The sequence below is a fragment of the Triturus cristatus genome, chromosome 4_1 (genome assembly GCF_964204655.1).
Source record: "Triturus cristatus chromosome 4_1, aTriCri1.1, whole genome shotgun sequence".
In the NCBI taxonomy this organism is placed as follows: domain Eukaryota; kingdom Metazoa; phylum Chordata; class Amphibia; order Caudata; family Salamandridae; genus Triturus; species Triturus cristatus.
Genome location: NC_140585.1, coordinates 575,190,962 through 575,212,163, shown reverse-complemented (window position 1 = coordinate 575,212,163; position 21,202 = coordinate 575,190,962). Strand labels below are relative to the sequence as shown.

The 21,202-nt window shown below is 43.9% G+C and overlaps 1 protein-coding gene across 2 annotated transcripts in view; it reads left to right on the top strand.

Moving 5' to 3' along the window:
* SEMA3A (semaphorin 3A) overlaps positions 1–21,202 on the top strand; it is a 607,762-nt gene that overhangs the window by 249,963 nt on the left and 336,597 nt on the right. For both annotated transcript variants that reach the window (XM_085652903.1, XM_085652904.1), the window contains one exon: positions 16,371–16,490. In XM_085652903.1, coding sequence (XP_085509029.1) covers positions 16,371–16,490 — 120 coding nt within the window. The remainder of the gene's footprint in view (positions 1–16,370; positions 16,491–21,202) is intronic.

Here is a 21,202-nt window from a genome sequence, read left to right as displayed (position 1 = left end):
TAATAGGGTATAGTGCAATTGGTGATTTTCACAGGAACCATAAGAATAAAAGTTACAAACTGAACCTATATAATTCTGAGAAAGTCATATTATTAAAGTCTCAAAAATAATAAATTCCATGACCAAGATGCAAATGCGAAATGTGTTGAAGAATGCTAGATTAAATGTGAAACGTAATTGTTTGCCATATTTTATGGCTTTATTTTTATACAAGTAGAACCATCTTCAACAGCAAGATCACATATGACCTCAAGTAAGGCGTTGGTCCAAAAAATCCAAATTGACCTGAGCATAAATGAAAGCCAAACTATTCATTGGAAAAGGAATTTTGATAGTTCAACTAGGAAACCATCAATTTCAAAGGAAAACCAGAGATTAAGAAAAAAAAAAATTCTCCAGAATTGTATATAGCACAAACTTGACCGGAAGGTATCCGAGTGCTCTAAATGAGCACCAGTTATGTTACACAAGGACACTTTTATTTTCATTAGACACGGGGAGACTAAGTAATTTGCCCAGGATCACAGGATGTTGAGCGTCATTGCCGAGACTCGAGCCCAGTCCCCCAGATTTGAGATCGCCCATTTTTATACTTGTGACATAACTAAATAACTTGAATTATGATCCTAAGACATGAACATTTAATAAATAGATGTCGCAAAGCATACTGTTACAGGTAAGTGACTTAATTTCTCATCAAAATTACTTTACTTTTGAAATTCTTCAGAAGAAGTATAGCACAAGGAATATTCTACAACTGAAAAACACCACAAAGTTACACATCACTTTACATTACAGACGTACACTACCTCTTTACAGGTTTAAATGTATAGCGACATAGTCTCAGCTATATTTATTCAGTTGATGATTTTAGCAGACCCCTGCACATACATTTAGGTAAGAACCTGTTAAAATGAACATCCTTAGAGTGTTTCATGATTCTGTGTTGAGTATGTACTGATTACAACTTCAAAGTATAGGAGTGATCTAATATATTAAGTCAATTGAGGTGCCTAACTGAATATATATCCTTTATTTTTATTTTTGGAATTTATTGAGCTTTATTGAACACTGCATAGGCTGACCAGATTCAGAAAACCAAACACTAGAAGTAGGACTATAATATTGCAGAAGGGTGAAGCTGCACAAGGATCCATAATTTTATTTTATTTTTTTATTTTTTTTTATAATTCTTTTTATTGAACAGAGTAGAGAACCAAACAAATAACATAACATTGGTCGTCAGGGAGCAACAGCACTCATATTTCCAAATTTAACGCACACATATCATATATACATTTAAACCTACGTCCAACACCTATCTCATATATACAGTTAAAAACTGGAACCCTTAAGACCAGGATACACCGGGATATACAAAAAAAAAAAGAGAAAAATGAGAGTCCGGAACACCCTATGTTCATAAACATCAAGAAAGCAATTAATTACACCCTCTCCATCTAAAACTACCCTAAAGTGACTAGTGCCTGGTAATCATCAAGAATACAAGTAAATCAGTTGTTTCATCAGTAGCTTTTTTTCATTTGCAAAATCTTGGCATTGTTACTTCTAAAGTGCAAACATGCTAAAGTGCTAAAATTCCTGAAATACAGCCAAGTTGTCAAAGAACTTCCAAACCACTGCAAACCTTTTTGTTGCACCAACCTGTTTAGCATATGCTTCCTCAAATCTCCTTATTCTTGCCATTTTATTTACCCATTTGTGGTGAGATGGAGTCTCTTCTGACCTCCAATTTTGAAGGATTAGTGAGCGTGCTACTGTAGAGCAGATTGATATATACGTCTCTTCAGTTCTTATCAAATCTGACCTAGCTTTAGAGAGTCCAAAGAGAACCACTTCTGTCTCGGGGTTGATCTTTTTTTTAATTGACTGGCTCATTGCTAAAAAAATGTCTTTCCAAAAGCTCTCAAGCTTCGGGCATGTAAAAAATATGTGAAGCCAGTCTCCGTCGCCTTGGGCGAGACATCAAAAGCATTTATTATCTACTTCCGGATGACATTTGTTTAGCTTTTTCAGAGTATAATAGGCCAGCCATCGAGACAAGAAGACCATCCTTTTAAAATTGGCTGCTCTCAGGGCCTTGCTTCCTATTTGGGCTATAGCCTGCCATTTCATGATGAGAGAGGGAACAATTTGTCTCCCGAGTTATTTTCCCCAAAAGTTCATCAACCAAGGGGAGTGCCTTGTGCTTCATAAGTAAGGAATACCAATTTCCCACTCCCTTCAATTTTACTTTAAATAAAGCATTAGACAGGGGAGTTGGAGCCCCGCTTAACGGGAATATATATTTTTTAATAAAGTTTGTAATCTGCATATATTCCAAGAACCCTGGTTAAATTCGGTTTCCTGCCCTACATAGTACTCCTTCCCAAGGAATCACTGTATTACCAACGAGAAACTGGCCCAGATTCTCAAAGCCAATATCTTTCCATCTCCTAACATGGCTATGAATATGTAGACCAAACCCCGTACATTCATCCAATTTCAAAAAGGCAAACTCAGAGACGTTTGCCTGTTTAAACAACAACTGGAGTCGGATAGAATAGTCACGAACAGTCTTATAACGAGACTTTTTACTGGGATTTATGTGCCAGTCTCAACAATGAAAGTATGTGTCCATCTGGTCATTAGGTTCCACTAGGCATGCCGTAAGATCTAATAACGCAGCCTCATAGTATGTGCGGATGTTTGGTAGGGCTAAGCCTCCTGATTTGTCTCTAATTGTAGTATGGGCAATTTAACCCTAGACGCCATTTTGTTCCAAACAAATTCCCTAAACATAGAGTCGATTTCCTTAAAATATTTAGCATTAATTTTTAAGGGTACATTGACGAACAAAAAAATTAATAATGGAAGGATTGATATTTTTAGGAGTGCTACACGGCCAATCAATGTCAAAGGCAAGAGGAACCATTTGTCTAATAAGGTTTTAATTTTGATTCGCCCAGCTATATAATTCAATTTGAATAATTGATCTAAATGGCACGAGACGCTAATACCCAAGTATCTAATTGGCTCGTCTTTTAGGGCCTGAGTTCTTAAAATTGTGGGTAAGCAGTCACAATTTGAGTTAAATAATAACATCTCCGTTTTCTTTTGATTTATTTTATAGCCTCCTATTTGTTCAAATTTGCTAAATTCTAAAAGGGCTTTTCAACGATCTGTTTTTCCGGGCAAAGGTACATAATTATGTCGTCTACAAATAATTTTAATTTTGGCACCCCTTCGCATGGAGCTCTAATAAGGGAATTACCATGAATTCTTACAGCAAGGGGTTCAATGAAAAAAGTAAACAAAAGAGGGGACAACGGACACCCTTGTCTAGTACCGCGGTTTATTTCCTCGGTGCCTACTGCGTCTCCATTGACTATCACCTGGGCTTGAGCACCTAGGTAGATATTTTTTAGCATGTTTAGAACTTGAGCCGGAATACCAAATTTACCTAGACCAAAAAAAGTGCATCCCAATTTACCAGGTCGAATGCTTTTTCAGCATCGACCATGGTAATGAGGGTGGGTATTTTATTATTTGTCACATAATCAAGGGCTTAAATTTAAAAACGAATATTTGTAGACATATTCCTCCCCACTATGAACCCAGTTTGGTCACAGTGAATAAGCTCCTGGGCAGTAGGCGTGAAGCGTTGTGTCCAGATTTTCATTAGTATTTTACAATCCGCATTGAGAAGACTAATCGGTCTATATGAGTTAATATCTTTACCGTTTTTGCCCTTTTTAACGAAGCTGACCAATATAAATTCCTTAAAACTTGGAGGAACACCGCCTCCTAGGGTGATGTTATTAAAAAGATTTGCCAAAAATGCGGTCAGCTCTCTTGAAAAGGTTTTGAAAAACTCTATTGGAAGGCTGTCAGCACCGCAGGCTCTTGCTCCCGGAGTGGGCTTAATAACATCTATAATCTCTTCTTCAGAGATGTCTAGCAGGAGGTGTTCCGCCCTAGGCCCTGAAAGAGTAGAAAGCTCATTTCCGTCATAATATTTGCTTATTTGACTTACTCCAGCTTTATATCTAGTTGTATATAACTGGGAGAAATGATCTAAAAAGACTTGTGCTATCTCCTCTTTGCCCGTTACAGACAAACTAGTTTTAGGGTCTATAATTTCTGTAATGGTGGATGCCTCCTGTTTGGTTTTCACACTACCAGCGAGCAGCTTGCCAACCATCTGACACTCCTCATATACGCACTGTAGATAGGTTCTAGAGCTAGCAATTTCTTCCAGAGTAAAGAACTCTTTTAACTCATATTTGGCCCTATCTAGCTTTGCTTTAGCGTCCCCCATACCTGCAGATGGTGCATATCTGATTTTTGTTGCCTCTACTACGGCCTGCTGGAGCTTAACATTTTTCTATTTCCTTGATTTAACTGAAAGAGGCAGCTAGTGCTATCATCAGCCCACGAAGGGCAGCCTTAAACGCCCCCTAAACAGAGAAAATTTCTGCTGTATCCATGTTAATCTTTAAAAATTCGACGATCCAATCTTTTGTATCAGCCACCCATTGATGATCCTGCAAAAGGAGCCGATCCATCTGCCACCTGGATCTTGGCCTCTTATTTACCCCAATTTTTATACTAAGTTTAATGAGAGATTGGTTGGAAAATGGATTAATATCTATATCAGAGGTTGTACAGGCCAGAGATTTTGATATTAAGAAAAAATTAATTCGAGAGGCCGTATGAAATTGATTTGAATAACATAAGAATTCCAATTTGGATGGATTGGCAACACGCCAAGGATCCATCAAAATATGTTCCTGTTTTAAAGCGTCAATCACCTTTTTAGTTTTTGGTTTGAGCTCTTTTTTATTTTTATTCGAAGTGTCTTTCTTTAAATTCTGAATAAAATTAAAATCCCCTCCCATGATTAATTTCCCGGGTATCCCCCTCAATAATTCACTAATTTTACACAGGGCAGAAGTGTCGTCCACAATGGGGCTATAGTAGTTGATGAAATGTAATATCGTTCCATTTAATTTGGCCTTCACCCATATCCATCTCCCCTGAGGATCTCTCTTCACTTGACCAAACTCCCATGGGAGACCCCTGCAGAAATAAATTGCTACTCCTCGCTTAGCCAGTCCTGCAGAAGCAAAAAAGGCATGCGAGTACTTTCTTTGGAGAAATATTCTAGGAGAGTTAGTTTTTAAATGTGTCTCCTGTAAAAATAGTACTTGGGGTACAAAGGAAGCTAACCATCTTATTAGAGCTCCATACTTTTGCTTGTTCAAAATTCCATTCACGTTAAGTGAAAGAATACATTTACTCATCATTAATAAGCCTATTTCTTTAGGCCATACCAATTACATCAAAACTTTGCATACTCCTGCCCCTTATTCCAATCGAAGCCCTGCTACTGCTCATTTTACAACTGCTTTCACCCCCCCTCGATCCCTTCCCTCCTCCCTAATGTGGTCTATTCTGGTCCCGCAAATCACATTTCCCCCTTTCCACTAATGGGGTGGCCTGGTCCTGCACCCTAGGAGAGCACCCTCCACCCCCCAAACCAAGAAAAAAGACCCGTGGGTAAGAGCTATGCCAGTATACATATTCGTAAAGCCAGTCAAAACAGTTCCTCTCGCAGTAGAAATATCTCTCAGCAATTCCTGAGCATCTTCTACCCGTGAGAGCATATGAAATTTGCCTTTAGCCAACACCCTTAACTTGGATTGTTGCGCAATGGATGGCTGAGCCCCTTGTGCCTTAAATAAAAACAAGAGCTTGTCAAATTCCTTGCGTCTACGGGCTGCCGTTGCTGACATGTCCGAAAAAATCCGACATTTGGAGCCCTCGTCAATAACAAATTGTTTCTGCTGAATTGCTTAAATTAACCCATCTTCTTTAATTCTATAATCTGCGAAATTAATTAAATTTTATAAAGGTATTTGGAATTCGGAATAGGATGTGCCGGGACCCGATGTGCCCTGGTTATTGTAAGATCCCCCGAAAAGTCAGGAAGTACTTTTTGCTTGACAAATGTTTCAACCCAGCGAAGGGTGTTGGTACCATCTTTCCCTTCAGGCACTCCCACGATACGAAGATTTGAGCGGCGTGAGTAAATTTCCAACTCCTCTACTTTAGACTCTAGGGCGGTCTTTTCCGCTGTCACCTCATTGATCTTCTGTATAGTAGAGGTCATCTGATCTTCCGATTGAGCTATTCTTGATTCCGCCTCCTCAAGCCTCGCAGGAGTGCCAGAGATTGATTCCTAGATTTTTTCGAGTCTAAGATGGAGAGCAGCTATCTCATGTGCATGGGACTTTTTCATTTCCCGGATCTCCTCCAATATCAGATTAAGCAAGTCTTTCATTTCCATCTGCTGTGAGTCTACCATAGGGGATGGCAATTCTGGATTTTCTTGTGGCTTCTCTTGCGAGTTTTTGCCTCCATTCTTGTTCGACTGGTGTGGAGATACCCGGCCCTTCTCCTGGAATAGACCTGGCTGATCCTATATTCGCTGTGGGCTCTCTTGCTGTTGTTCTGGGCTATTTCTGGCCACGGAAGATTGAGGTGGCAAATCTGCCCTGGCAAGCTTTTTTACTGGGAGGGAGGGTGTATTCTCTTTTCTTTGATCGGCTGTGACAGACGGTATCGGGCTGGAGGCAAAACCTCTGCAGGTGGAGAAATATGTAGCCTTGTAAGGGAATCAATTGTTACTGCTTCATCTGGTGTAGCAGGAGGAATTGCAGCTGCCAGTGAAGGGGAAGGAATTTCAGGGGACTTTATAAGCTGAGAGCCCTTTTTAGTGAAAAGCGAAAAGTCTTTGCTAGCTGGTATGGAAGATTCATTAGGTCCCTCTTGTACTCCATCATGTAATCCATTGGTTCCTAGGCTCACGTCCCCCTCCCTTTGCACTCTTTGTGGCTCCATCAGCTCTTCCATGGAGCTCTCCGAGCTTGAGATTGATATTGATCTGGAGCGATTTAAGGCACTTGAGGCTTACGCCGGGGCTAATATCCCTTTAGCCTGTGTTTTAAGTTTCTTCGCTTTCAATCTTTTCGCAGCTGCCACCATATTTACTTGTCTTAGATGTCTTCTCATCCTGCTTTTGGCTTTTTAACTTTCCCCCAGCTGCTCACCCGTACACCTATGGCAGCGTCAGGTATCCCAGGGAAATGAAAAAAAAGTTCAAGGCGCCACCCTACTGCTGTCGCTCGGTAATGCAATGGGTGCGCAAATACTGTATGGCCACCTTCAAATAATACCGCCCAAAAAAAAACCACCAGGCTGGGACTAATATAGCTCTAGTTATAACCTTTTACGGTTCAGCTGTTACTTCAGCCTCCCAAAGCCTCCCACAGCGTTGTATTAAAAGCTTCAGGCAGACAGGATAACACATTTAAGTGCACATTTTTAAGGGTCCCAAGCAGCAAGAAAAGAAATGCGCTGGAGTCTCTCAAGTTATTCCTTCATTCCTTTTTCCTCCCTGCTTTCCCCCGGTACCTGGCTGAGCAGGGCGCTATTCAGCGCGTGAAGGCCATCTGTTCCCAGTCAGCTCTAACCTCGCCTATCAGTCGGAAACAGCGTGAATTCCTTGCCGGGTTTCTCCTTGTGCTGAAGTACTCTTTGCTTCACTCGGCCGGCCGCACTCCAGATCACTCCTGGCAGCGAGCGCAAGAAGCTGACTGGCCTCCCGGAAGCTAACAAGCATTCCCAGGTCACTTATCCCTTATGCTTCTTGCGTTCTCGGCGTTCTCAACTCTCCGCCATTACCGCTTCATCTCCACAGCGGTCTTTCTCACTGGGGGGCGGGGTCTTGCACACCTGAGCTACGGAGCTACGGGAATCTCCACAGCCGCCCCATCTCAAAAATATTAGTTTTTGATACAATTTAGAACATATATAGGAAAACATAATGACCTTTTTTTAAACATGATATAGCATTATAGTTTGCAAACTTTTACTTTCAAATTAAAACTGTACAAATAAGCCCTCTCCTTCTCTCCCACAAGTTGTGCTGAAGCTTTATGGAAAGATTGGGTGTCAGCTGAGAGCTTCTGAAATGCTGATTTGCTTCTCTGTACATCCTGCTGTGCTTCACTGAGATACTAAAGCACAGCTGGAGAGTCTTTAGGTTTAAATCTTTTTATTGTTTATAAGACAGAACAATATGCAAGGCAACATGCAGCCGTAGTTGTGGTCCACAGATATTTTCAGTGCTGTGTAACACATCATAACGAAAACAAGAGAACAACCAACCACCCTTCCCCAACCCCTCCCTCCCAAAATCCCCCCCCAACCAGTCAGCCTCAGAAGAAAAAAAAGAAACTCCTATGATGGTGTATGCATCAATGTGTGGAGATTTGGGACTGGGCTTGTTGCAGCGCAGGGAGTCAAAGCAGTCACAGGTATTTGGGGCAGGTTAGCTCGCAGAATTCTGAGCATAGAGGAGCTATAAAGGGATGCCACAAGTCAGCAAAAGAGGCCCCATCACCCTGGAGCGAGAAAGAAATGTGCTTCATACCGATCACTTACCAACCCCTGTGTAGCCACCCTTGGAATGTGGGAGTCCTATTTGTGCCCCAGGGGGATAATATGTTCTGTAGTGCCACCCCCAGAGCTATTCCCATCTGCCTGCCCTTACGAGATTTGAGTGGAAAAGTAAGTCTGTCAGAAGCGCCCAGGATAACCAATACAGGGAAGCGCAATAATGTAGTGTCAAAATGTTCCCTGTACTGTGTGAGAGTTGGGCAGTCCCACAACAGGTTCAGTAAGGTGCCCTCTGCTCCGCAACTCCTCCAACATCCCAGGGAGTGGCTAGGGTCACTCCTATGAAGTCTGGGGGGGTGAGGTACCAGTAAGTCGCAAACTTAGTAGGGCACTCTATACTAAACATATTGCGTGCTGTATGTCTGGCCCTGTAAAAAATGTCTCCCCATTCTTTGGGGGATAGTGTCCATCCCAGTTCCTTCTCCCTTCTCCTCTGACCAGCAGACTTAGTTGGCTTTTCTGGGGGGTGTAGCATATGGTAGAGCTCTGTGATAAGCGTTTGTTCGACAGTTTGGATAGTAGCCACTTTTCGTATGGGGTGAGCCTCCGCTCCCTTGTATATCTGGGTCTGCATTATCCAGTTGAGGATCTGCTGGTAGTGGTAATGTTCGATTTTGGGCATTGTGAAATCAGATCAGAAATCTTCAAAGGAGAGAGGGCCCTCGGTGTCAAAAAAATGGCCTATCAATCTATGTCCCTCTCTGTCCCAGTGTCTGAAGGCCACCTCGTCTAGGCCTGGAGTGAACTCAGGGTTGTTAGTGATGGGGTGAGTGGCGATGGGAAGATGGTGAGTCTGTTGTGTGTAGCAGTTGCGTCCCACGTCTTTAGGGTGGCCCGTATGATTGGCGATCCATAGAGTCCAGGAGGTCGGGAATCTCTGCGAAGAAAGGGGATCTTCCACAGGAACTAGCCAGCTAGTGCCCGCTCCATGAATAACCAATGTTTCTTGGATTCCGGCTGGGCCCACACTAACAGTGGACGCAGCTGGGTAGCCCTATAGTAGCGAAGTAGATCAGAGACCCCCAGGCCTCTCTTTCAGGGGGCCGAAAACTAAAATCCCTGCTCAACTCGGTTTTTCCCCCCCAAACAAAGGAGAGAAACTCATTCTGAAGCTGCTTCAATGTACCCGGGGGGGGGGGGTCCACGGCCAGGGTTTGGAATAATATAGGATTTTAGGTAGAACGCACATCTTGAGGGCTGCCACCCGACCCAACCAGGAAAGGCTAAATGGCCGCCAGTGATGTAGATCATGACAAACTTGAGCCACAAAGTGAGTGTAGTTCAACGAGACCATTTTGGAGGTGGATACTGTCAGTTTGATGCCGAGGTAGGGTATGGCCTTCTCATCCCATCGGACAGGGCAGGCCTGGTTAAGAATGGCAACAGTCTGTTTTCGATTTGGTCACATTAACTTGAAAGCCTGATGCGGCTGAAAATGACTCCAGCTCAGCAAGAAAAGCTGGTACCAACGTCGTGGGTGTTTCCAGCGTGGCGATTACATCATCCACGTACAGACTAATGGTGTGACACTCTCCTCCAAAGTGAACCCCCGTAATCTTCTGATTGTCATGCACCTTTTGTGCCAACAGCTCCATATACAGGGCGAACAGTAATGGGGGGAGCGGACAGCCCTGTCTCGTGCCTCTTGTTATCGGGAAAGACTCGGACGTTTAACCATTGACCTGGACTGTGGCCGAGGTCTAGCTATAGCTGCTGAATACCCATCTCTGGAATCAGCTCCCCACCCCAAAGCCCTCTAGCGAGGCCTCCAGGAAGGGCCAGTGCACCCTGTCAAACGCCTTTTCGGCATCAGTGGTCCCAATCTGGCCGCCAAGATCCCGGTGAATATCTTAAGATCAATGTTCAGCAGAGATATAGGCCTGTAGGAGGCACAATAGTGGCTATCCTTACCGGGCTTGGGGATGACAATGACTGACACTAGGAGCATTGTGGGTAGCATCATGGAGATATCACCGATAGCATTAAAAATTCGGGTCAGTACCAGAGCCAAGGTGGAGCAGAATGTTTTATAAAAAATAGCGGTGAAACCATCTGGGCCTGGAGATTTAAGGAGCTTGAGCCGTGCTATGGCCGATGTGACCTCTTCTACCCCGATAGGCCTGTCAAGAGCGTAAGCCTGGTCCGTTGTTAAGCTGGAGTGTTTTATCCCTTGGAGGTATGCGTGGGAGTTCTGCTCTGGGATTTGCTGCGCTGAGTATAGTTCTGCATAGAAATCTCTAAACGCTGCTTGGCGTTGGGCGCACAGCTTGTGGGCCAGCATGTGGCCACATCTATCCCCCGTATAGGACAGGTGTTTCAGGCGCAGGGCATCATACTCCGCTCTATCCAAGTCTAATCTAGCTAGTTTGGACCGCACGGCGTCTAACTGTCTCCATACTCATGGGGCTCCAGTGCGTTTGTGTATCACTTCTAGTTCCAGCTCTTCTATCTTCTCCCTGCGCACCCTGTTATCTGCTGAGGATGTAGCAATCAAATCACCCCTTACCACTAGTTTAAGTGTTTCCCATAAGGACACTATAGAGGTATCCCTTGGTCTTGTTGATAGATAAAAAGTCCTTGAGTGCCTTGGTTAAGAATGTGACAACCTCAGGGTGGTGTAGGAGAGTGTCCCTAAGCCTCCAAGAGTATGATGGCTGAGGTGTGGGGTGAAGTGACAATGATATAGTTATTGCTGCATGGTCAGACAACGCTCTTGGCTCTATGGACAAGTCTTGCGCCGAAGAGAGAAGGGACTGAGACCCAAGGAAGTAGACCAAACTGGCATATGTCTTGTGAGCGTGGGCGTGGGAGTAGAAGGTGTGATCGGCTGTGCCAGGGTGGAAGGGATGCCAGATATCTACTAGCCCCAGGTCGTGTAGCCACCATTGTCAATCCGTGGACAGGGCCCCAGACTAACCATGCCTCTGAGCTGAACAGTCTAAATGACTGTCGAACACTATGTTCAGGTCTCCTCCTATGAGGACCTGTCGGTCTAGGTAGGATGTTAAATCTGCGTCCGCCCTGTGAAGGAATACTTCCTAGCCCTCATTCGGAGCATAAATCATAGCCAGCGTGAGCGCGTGCGGCCCGATGGTCACGGAGAGGGCCAGGAGTCTCCCCCTGATCTCGGACACCTGTGCTCCCATCACCCCAGTAAATTTGGGGATATGAGGATGGTTACCACAGTCTTCCTGGTGGGAAGTGAGGAGAAATATTGCTGTGGGAAGACCTTGGAACGTAGCCTGTGAGTGTCGCTACGCAGGAGGTGGGTCTCTTGCAGTAAACATATATGCGCTTCTAAATTCTCTAAGTAAGACAGGATAGCTCTCCCCTTGGTAGGGTTGTTAAGCCCCTTGTCATTCAAGGCCAGGATTTTAACACTCATCGGTATGTTGACTGGGGATTCGATGCACTGTAGGAGCTGGGCGTGTATATGTGACTGTAGTGCCTAAAGGTAGATGGGGCCCTATGTGCAGGAGCAGGCCTATCAGAGTCCACCTATGTGTGTGCGAAACGGAGGAGGCATGAGGGGGGAGGTAGCACTTCGAAAGAAAATAACAAAACCCCAACAAAACCCCAGCATAACTACAAACATATGATGATGAGTCATCGAACAACAATGTCCGGAGTGTACGGTTTCTTGGAGTGAGAGTATAGGGTACCAATGTCTGGTGTCTCTTCGCTCCCCCCGGCACAGCCCAGACTCGTGTTGAAGCATGTCCAACAACAGGCAGGGAGCATATAACTGACCATTAACTCTCGTTTGACTCCTCAGTGTTCATTCAGATAGTACTCCAGCCAGGGATGCCAGAACCACCTGTCTCTCTTTGGCAAAAGTGTTCGAGTCAGGGCACGCCAACGGGCTGGGTGGTTTGATGGTGGTCCAGCCATGACCACTACAATGTCTGGAGCTTCGGATGTTCCACTTAGGCTCTTCCTCTGTGGGTTCCTCAAGGTTCAGAAGCTTATTAGCTGTGGAGAGAGAGCAGATGTGCCTGAGCTCTCCCTTAAAGTGGAAGATCAATCAGAAGGGGTGCCCCCAAGCATATTTAATGCCAGAGTCTCTGAGGAAGGTCGTGATCGACTTGCATTTGACTAAAGTGGAGGCTGCCAGGTCCTGATATCAATTAATCAAGAATCTTTATTTCGGCAGAAACGGCCATAAAAACACAGATAAAAAATACAGTACAAGCCATTAGATAAAAAAAGACAAACATTACAATGTGAAAAACTGGCAGTTATTCTGGTTAAAACAGCAATACAGTACATACAGCGCTCCACTTTCCCCCCAGACATCCTCAGTAGATCAGAAAGCACATCTAAAATTATGTAATTTACTAAAAGTGCGTGTGTAATATATAGGGGACGCGGGGCCTAACGTTGATAATGAGTCAGATTCAATAAAGTACATATGCATTATGTAAGCAGCCAAAGGTTGTTAAAGTGCTCCAGTCTCTGAGGAAGGTCGTGATCGACTTGCATTTGACTAAAGTAGAGGCTGCCAGGTCCTGATATAGTGTAGATTTCTGATCCTTATAGAGGAAATCTGAGTTGTTTCTGGCTTCACAAAGGATTTGTTCTTTGAGTTGGTAGACAGGTCAAAATGTCGGCTGGAGGGCCCGGGCCAGGTCTTCTGGGGCCCACCTCATGAGTGCGCTCGAGTTTGATTGGGGATTCTGGGGACTTCCCTAGTATCGAGTGAAAAAGGTCAACCACCAGAGCTTTAATGTCTCTGTCCCCCTCTCCCTGAGCCATACCTCGGATGCGGATATTAATCCTCCGGAACTTGTTCTCCAGGTCCTCGATGTGGGTCTGGAGGTCGAGATTCTGTTCCCATAACTTGAGGATTTCTTACTGGAGGCACTCGAGTTCTTCTTCAATTCCCGTTTCATGCTCCTCTACGGAGTTGACCCTCTCTCCCAGGAAGTCTACATCTCGGCGAACTTCCCGCAGCTCCGCCGAGAGATCGCGCTTCATGACCGACAGGTCTTCCTGTAGGAAGGAGAGCAGCAATTCAAGGAAAGATCGGCTTACTGGGGCTTCTGGTCCTTCTGCGCCTTCGGTCTCCTTTGTGCCCTTCACTGTTGTAGGTAGGCTCTCCGCCTGTGGCATCATTGATTTGATCAGCATGTCTTTCACTGTTCTGTCCTTTCTGCCCTTGGGGGCTGCCATGACTCCACAGTGCTGCTATAGTCTGGGGTGGGCTCAACCCTAAATTTGATATCCTGCAAGTGGGGGGCACCTCCCAGGGGACTCTCAGCCCAGTCTGTATACCCTCGTTAGCTGGGGTGCCACTTCCCACCTGTACTTTGCCGCACTCCGTGTGATCACACTCCTCAGGCCTCTGCGTAGACCATCGCCGACCTGCAGCCCAGGTGTGGCTCTTGTGACCTAGGGCAGTTTAGCGCCTGGTCCACTCATCCGATCAGGCCTCGACTGACCGCGTCTGCCACCACATCGCTATGCTGGGGATAGCCCCTCCATCTGGGCCGGCTAGCAGTCAATCCTGACCTCGGGGCCCCAGCTCAGTAGCTCCTCTGATCCACATCTGGACCCCAGACAGGGGATGGCTGGGAATGGGGCCAATGCCTGTTGTACCCACTATCACTTCCTAGCACTCTGGATGAAGCGCCAGGAGGTGTGCTGTGCACTCGTTGGGGGGTCGGTTGGAAAGGTGCTCTGCTGCTGGCTTTCCATGCCTTGGTGTCCAGCCACTTTGCTTCACTGAAGACCCCGTCTCAGGCCCCAGAGCCACCAGAGCCCACTCCCACAGCAAAGAGTCCAACAGGGCTGTAATACGTGAGGCGGGTCTTCGCAGCTGGGCCCTCTGGCAGACCCGGCCCGAGTGCAGCAGATCTGCTGTGCAGTGCGTGTCCTTCCCAGTGGTCTTACTTCAAGCTCCTAGGGTCTCTTTCTGGTCCCCTCAGCTGGATCCCAGTGCCAGTCACGACCCTCAGCGTCACTTGCGAGCCAGGCCATCAATGGAATCACCAACGGGAGGATGTGGGCCTACCCGTGTCTGCGCAGCTGGGGTCTCGCATAGGATCACACAGCTCAACTCTCTTGGATCAGCCGGACTGCTCAGCCTTGCGGTGGGTGCGTGCGGCCGATCCCGCCACCCAATCTATGACCCCCTGCAGTCTTGCCATATAGCCGAGGAGTCGCTGATGTTCGCTGGCACCCCGGGCTTTCAGGCCTCTTCCCACCGGCCCTCTCTGCTCCTCAGGCCACCTGGCGCTACCTTCTCAGCGGCTCTCTGCTCCGGGACCACAGCCACTCCTGTCAGCTCTAACCCCAGACTGGCCCCCAGCTAAGGCTATGTTGACACCACGAGCCTTCCTCGTTGTCTGATTTATGGGGCTATGCCTGGTCGGAGCAGGGAGCCATGAAAGTGCGACCTACCAAGTCGCCATCTTGGCCACGCCCCACTGGAGAGTCTTTAAAACAACTTTATTACAATATAATTTTATCCACGTGTTAATGTAAGTGGAGACAGCCCTAGAAAATGTGAGCCTGCTGTCTATTTTAAATCTAATGTTCATGCTCACAGACCCTCTCACCATCCCCCCGAAATCAGGACATTAATTGGTTTTAATTAAAACTGTTGGGAGTGAATATAAAAACCAGGACTGTCAGGGATCCGGGCATCTGGTCATCCTACTTGTGCACAATAAGCTACCATGGTACTAACTGATACTCAATGTGGGGTTGAGTCCATTAAATAAAACCTAAACAAAGCTTCGATTAAACCAACAGTCTTTTATAAAGGGTAAAAGTCACATGCTTTGAATTTCACCTGTACTTTATGGTTCATTGCATTTGTGTTGATCTGAAAGTGCATGTGTAATTCCTTAACTCCAGTGTTCTTTTTCTTGTCCTCTATGACTCATATTTTATATCATATTCATGCAAAAAATCTCTGTTTCTACTCCGACATCTGTTCCAAACGAGCAATAAATGCTAGTCAGACTCTGTATCCGGTGTTCACTATGGGCAGTCAACCAGAAGGCTTTCCAAGACACACACTTGCTACTTAATTCTCAATGTAACTACTTAGCCAGCCCTATGTGCATGAGGAGCGGAGGGCATTTCACCAAAATAAACATTATAGTTTGCCATGAATTGTGATACAACCGAGCCAAATTACTTCGACGCTAATTCAGGCATGAGCGACATCTACGTGTTATTTAAAACAGAATGACGGATTAGCTTTAAGCGTTCCCTCTTTTTAGTCTGACAGCATACAAATCATTGCTGAAGCAACAATAACCCTAGGTGGCTCTTGTTCTCAAAGTAAGCAGTACTTGCATACCACACACTTTATTCTCAGTCGTTCCAGTTCAACTCATTCATGCTTGCCTTTTAATGAGTTATGTCTTATGTTCAATACCTTGTCACTATTTTGTATTATTTTTGAAATTTAAAACGAGTAACCATTTAGTATTGTTTTTGAAATTTTAAAAATTTAATCTATTCTCCTTGCTCGCAATGTATTGGTCTAGGAGTCAGCCATCATAAGGCAAACAGGCAATGGGGATTATAATTAGAAGTTTGCAAATTATGGTCAAGAGCAAGACTGTGTCAAAAGGGGCTGGCACTTTCAGTCTCATATTGAAAGGTCAGAACATCTTGCAAATCTGCAGAGGTGGATGAGCTGTTCCAAAATATATAGACTAAGCAACAACAAACCTAACCAAACTGCCCTCCTGTTCTAGGCTGACCGATAGTCTAAAGCACACTAATTTGAGTGCAACCTTCAGTTTAAGTATTCTGCTGCAGAATCTTTTTATCGCAATTCTGCAAAATTGCTCGACTAATTAGTTATGACTTTCCTTATTTTACAGAGAGAATGTGCTAATTTCATCAAGGTTTTGAAGGTTTACAATCACACGCACTTGTATGCCTGTGGAACAGGGGCGTTTCATCCTGTGTGCACTTATGTTGACGTAGGCAACTACCCAGAGGTAAGTTTTTAAACTGTACTAAAGTGCATGTGAAAAACGCTTGGAGAACCCTATTTTCTGTCAAAAGTCTCAGCAAGATGCAGATTTTCTCAAGTATATTGTATTGCATATAAGCTACATAATATTCAAATTGTGATTTTCTATTATGGAGGTAAAATATGATATCATTGAGACATGTGTACTAAAAAGAACGTGCAAATAGGCCTATACATATCTTTCAATGAATAGTGGACATTGGAGTGTCATGGCACCATTAAAAATAATAGTATCGAAACAATTCTGTAAACTCCCTCTGATACCACTAATGGGCATATTTGATATGTTTAGTAATCAGCTACATACATTCTTGCATTATGCTACTTTCTATCCAGTAAGATATAGCATTTGACCCAAACCATTATGGAAGCACAGCATTTCATATAATGTTATTAAATAACTGTAAGAAATGTATTCAAATCCATCGTGCTGCACCCAAACCTCCTGGGTAGATCTTTGTTTTCGTAGATGATAGGAATCCTTATGGATGTGTATGTGGTAGTACAGTCCACTGCCTGCATTAATATTCCAAATCTTATTTACTTCAGCCTGTGCTTCAGGACAGGCTTTACAATTAACAGCTCAAATTTCAACAAAAGGGTTTTCAGGAATGCCTCACTTTTTTCTTTAATAAAAAAAAAAAACTTTAGCTCACTATTTTTCTAGTTTTTCATTAGAAATGATGACACTACAAATTACTAGGTAGTTAAAAGACAGACTGTTGCTGGTGTTCATTCACATAAAATGTGCTATCTAGAGCACTAACCATAATTTCTATGGCTAAAATGACCCTTTCACTTTGTTGCTTTGCTGCAGTATCCTCTTTAGTAAATTCCTTTCAGATTTACAGCTTTGAGTTAATCAAGATGGCATTCAGGTTTTCCATATTTTTGTCAAAAATACAGAATGTTAGAGCTTTAGTTGTTAATTAGAATTATATGTTGAAGCTTCAGGTTACCTAGGGAGTCAACTGACATACTGCTGCTGCTGCTGCTGTTGGGAGTACATATTTATCTCTAAAAGTGGCTAATAGCTTACTGCCATGGATTATAAAGATATCTGAGAACTCATAGTAAATTTGTCCTCCTTTTTTCATTTCTAGAGCGCTAATCATAAGTTCTATGACAAAAAAGAACACTCTCATGTTGTTTCTTTACTTCAAATTCCTCTGTAGAAAATGTATTTAGTTTTACAGCTTTGATTCAATCAGGGTAGTGTTCAGATATGCCACACATTTGTCAAAAATACAGAATGGTAATGTTCTAGAGACTCAGTAGACCTCTGTGGTGAAGCTGCTGTACAACTCTGTCAAATCAATTTGACAGACTGCTGGTTTTAGAAGTATATGTTTCGCTCAGCACACCAGATTTCTTTTTCTGACATTGATGAGAAATTATACAATGTATCCCCATTTTAGCTTTCTAGAGCACTAAGCACGATTTGCATGACCAAACTTACCTCCTAATTTCATTAATTTCTTTACGACATGCATACTGTTTTGCAGCTATGATTCCATCAAGATAGCATTCAGGTTTGCCATTAATACAGAATGTTAGCACTTGTGTTGTTCATTTGAACCCTGTGGGAAGGTGCAGTAGAACTTTGATGAATCAACTGGCAGGCTGCTGCTGGTGTTGGATGTATATATTTTACACAGAATATCAGACAGTATTATCACATGGTAGACAGACAGTATATCACGTGGAAGACAGTGTGAATTTATAGAAAATGTTCTCTCATTTTAGCTTCTGGTCCACCTTCCCTTACCTCTATAGGAAAATGATTAGAGAAATTAATTTTCTCTCTAGCATGCTTCATCAAATCCCAGCAAAGTGCTAGCATTTTTCACAGGGCAAACTCACCTGAGAACTCACCAGAATTCCTAAAATGAGGATAACACCACCAACAAATATTTGATACCATGCTCCTTTTTATGACTCTCAAAACCTGGCATACAATGTAATGACCACATGTTGTCCATGTTGTCAGCCAATTGAGGGTTCCCTTTGGGACACCCACAGATACCCCTGGGGGTCAGGGTGTGATCACCCTGCCATGCGCTGCTTGTGACCTCACATATTACATCACTCATGACATGTTAAACTACATCATAGTCGACATCACTGATGACATCTCAAATAACATCACTGATGACATTACGCTACGAATGTGACGCTTTGCTATACTTTTTTCATACTGGGAGAAAGCTATACATAGACACAATTTTTCACCACCTCTGTAGGGCTAATGGGTGTAAACGTTTGAGAACAGGCAAGACATACAGCATATCTGTGAAAGCATCTACATTTAGTGAAAATTATAGACGTTTTAACTGAGATTCTGGTGTGCAAAGAATATAATGCCTATGTAGATATTAAAGCAATAAGCAATTTATTAAATCCTAAATACCATTCAAAAGAGTGTTTGATCGTTATTTACATTCATGAGATGTACCTATTAAATACCTCATCTGATACAGCATTTCAAGTGAACAGCAACACATATATGGTTTAGTCACTGAAAAGGCATACTTGTAAAAATACCTTGCATGTTCTTGTGTCATCTTAACAATGATTACATTCTGTCAGCGACTTTAACCTTTTGTAGGTAAATAACCTAAAGATTATACATTCTTCAACAATATATAATGTCTCTGAAGTTTCACTAAACTTCTGGATATCTGTCCTTTATAAATCTTTATTTTATATAAAAGTTGTCAATAGCACCACATTACAACTCTTTGATATCAGCATGTGCACAGAAATCCATAGGTATATGTAGTATCCTGGTTTATTATGGTTCATGATGTGCCAGTGGAATGCTGCCTGAATGATGCAAGATGGAATGTTGGGAGTGGGAACTCACAGTTGGAGAAGGGCTGAGCGGCTGGCAGGCTGCTCCTGGTGGGCTTATTTACAACTAACCTACATCTTGTAACCAACTTCAATAAATCTACTTAAAACTACTTCCTGGATATGGGCCTCATTACTACAGTAAAATAATGTAAAGCTTTTGTTTTTCTAAAATATGTTGGCAACCCGAGTTTGATATAAGCCACAACTTCTGTGTAACATATATCTGCAACTCACACTAGTTGCGCTCAGCCAGTATCTTGTTTAAATGAAGTACTGTTGCACTTAAAATTACAATAGCTAAAGTGTTCACCATACAAATGTTACCATACTGAAGCAGACCTGAATCCAGGACTACGCATTTATGATTTATAGATGCACACTTGCATACAGTCAATGTATGCCCTATATGGTTGTGGGCCCTTTACTTCTTACTTTTCATTTCTAGAATGATCATGTGGTTCATAGATTAAGTAGTGGTACAACATCTTGGATTATGTCCTCAGTGATTGCATGAACAATTTCCTTTGAGATATCATGAATGATGTAATCAGTGATGGGATTTCGCATGTCATTTGCGATGTAAGATTTGGGGTCATTGCAGTGCATGACAAATTGTGGTTAGCTCATGGAACCATGACTAGTGAACTTGGGTGGTTCTTGGGGTTTCAAACATTGATTTTAACTCATTTTAGGACCTAACAATGTTCCTAAACCTTTGTTTATTTCAGTAAATGTCTAGGGTTTTTTCTTTAACATGAGCTAAGATCTTATTACCATGCCTGACTATAACATTTATTTAAATTTAGAATTTTTCAGGAATTTCTAGGGTCTTTTTCAACACATTCAGTAAACACCACAACTGTGCATAGTCTTTAGCCATTTATAAGAAGGAGTTGGCACAGGCCCACCCAGTGCTGGTGGCTGACCCAACCCACTGTAGCCTATCCTCTGCGGCCAGCTTGCTGCCCCAGCCCTCCTCCTGCCTGCTCTCTATTCAGCATTTGTATGTCCTTCTCCCTCCCAGCTGCCCTCTGTGGTCATCTTGCTGCCCCTGCCCCCTTCACTCTATTCTATGTGGCTTGTTCCTGACCCTCTCGCCTGCTCTCCATGGTACATTGATCTGTCCCTGTCGATACCAGCCTGCCCTATGTGGTTAGCGTGCAAATCCTGCCCTGACCCCTGTCCTCAGTTGTCCGTGTGCATGGCCCTGCCTCCCCTCCTGCCTTCCATGGTCCTCTGTGCTGCCCCAGCTCATGCACGCCTTTCCTCCATGCTCAGGTTTCTGCTCCTGCCCTTCTCCTTCCTGTTCTCCTTTGTCTGAGTCTGTTCCCTGTTCCATCCTGCTTGCCATGTGTTTGTTTTGTGCTGCCACTGCCCCTCCTGCTTTTCCTCCATGCTAAGCTTTCTGCCCCTACCCACCTCCTCCTTGCCCTTTGTGGTCTGAGTCCATGCCCCTGTTCCCTTCATCCTGCCTTGTATGACCTAATGTGCTGCTACTGCTTCTTCTGCTTCTTCTCTGTGGTTAGCTTGTTGTCCCACAGCCTCCCTCCCTCTGCTCTCTGTTGTACAATTTCATGTCCTTGTGGTTTGCTGTGTACGACTACAGCCCCCTGCCCTGCTTGGTTAGTTTGTTGCCTTTGCCCTGCCCTCCATGCTATCTGTAGTCCATGTGTGTGCCCCTGCCTCCTCCTTCCTGCCTTCCATGGTCTATTATACTGCCATTGTCCCTCCTGCCTGACCTGTGTGGTCTGTGATGCTGCCACTGCCCCTACTGCCCATCTTGGATTGTTAGCTTACTTTTCCTGCTCCTGCCCCATTCCT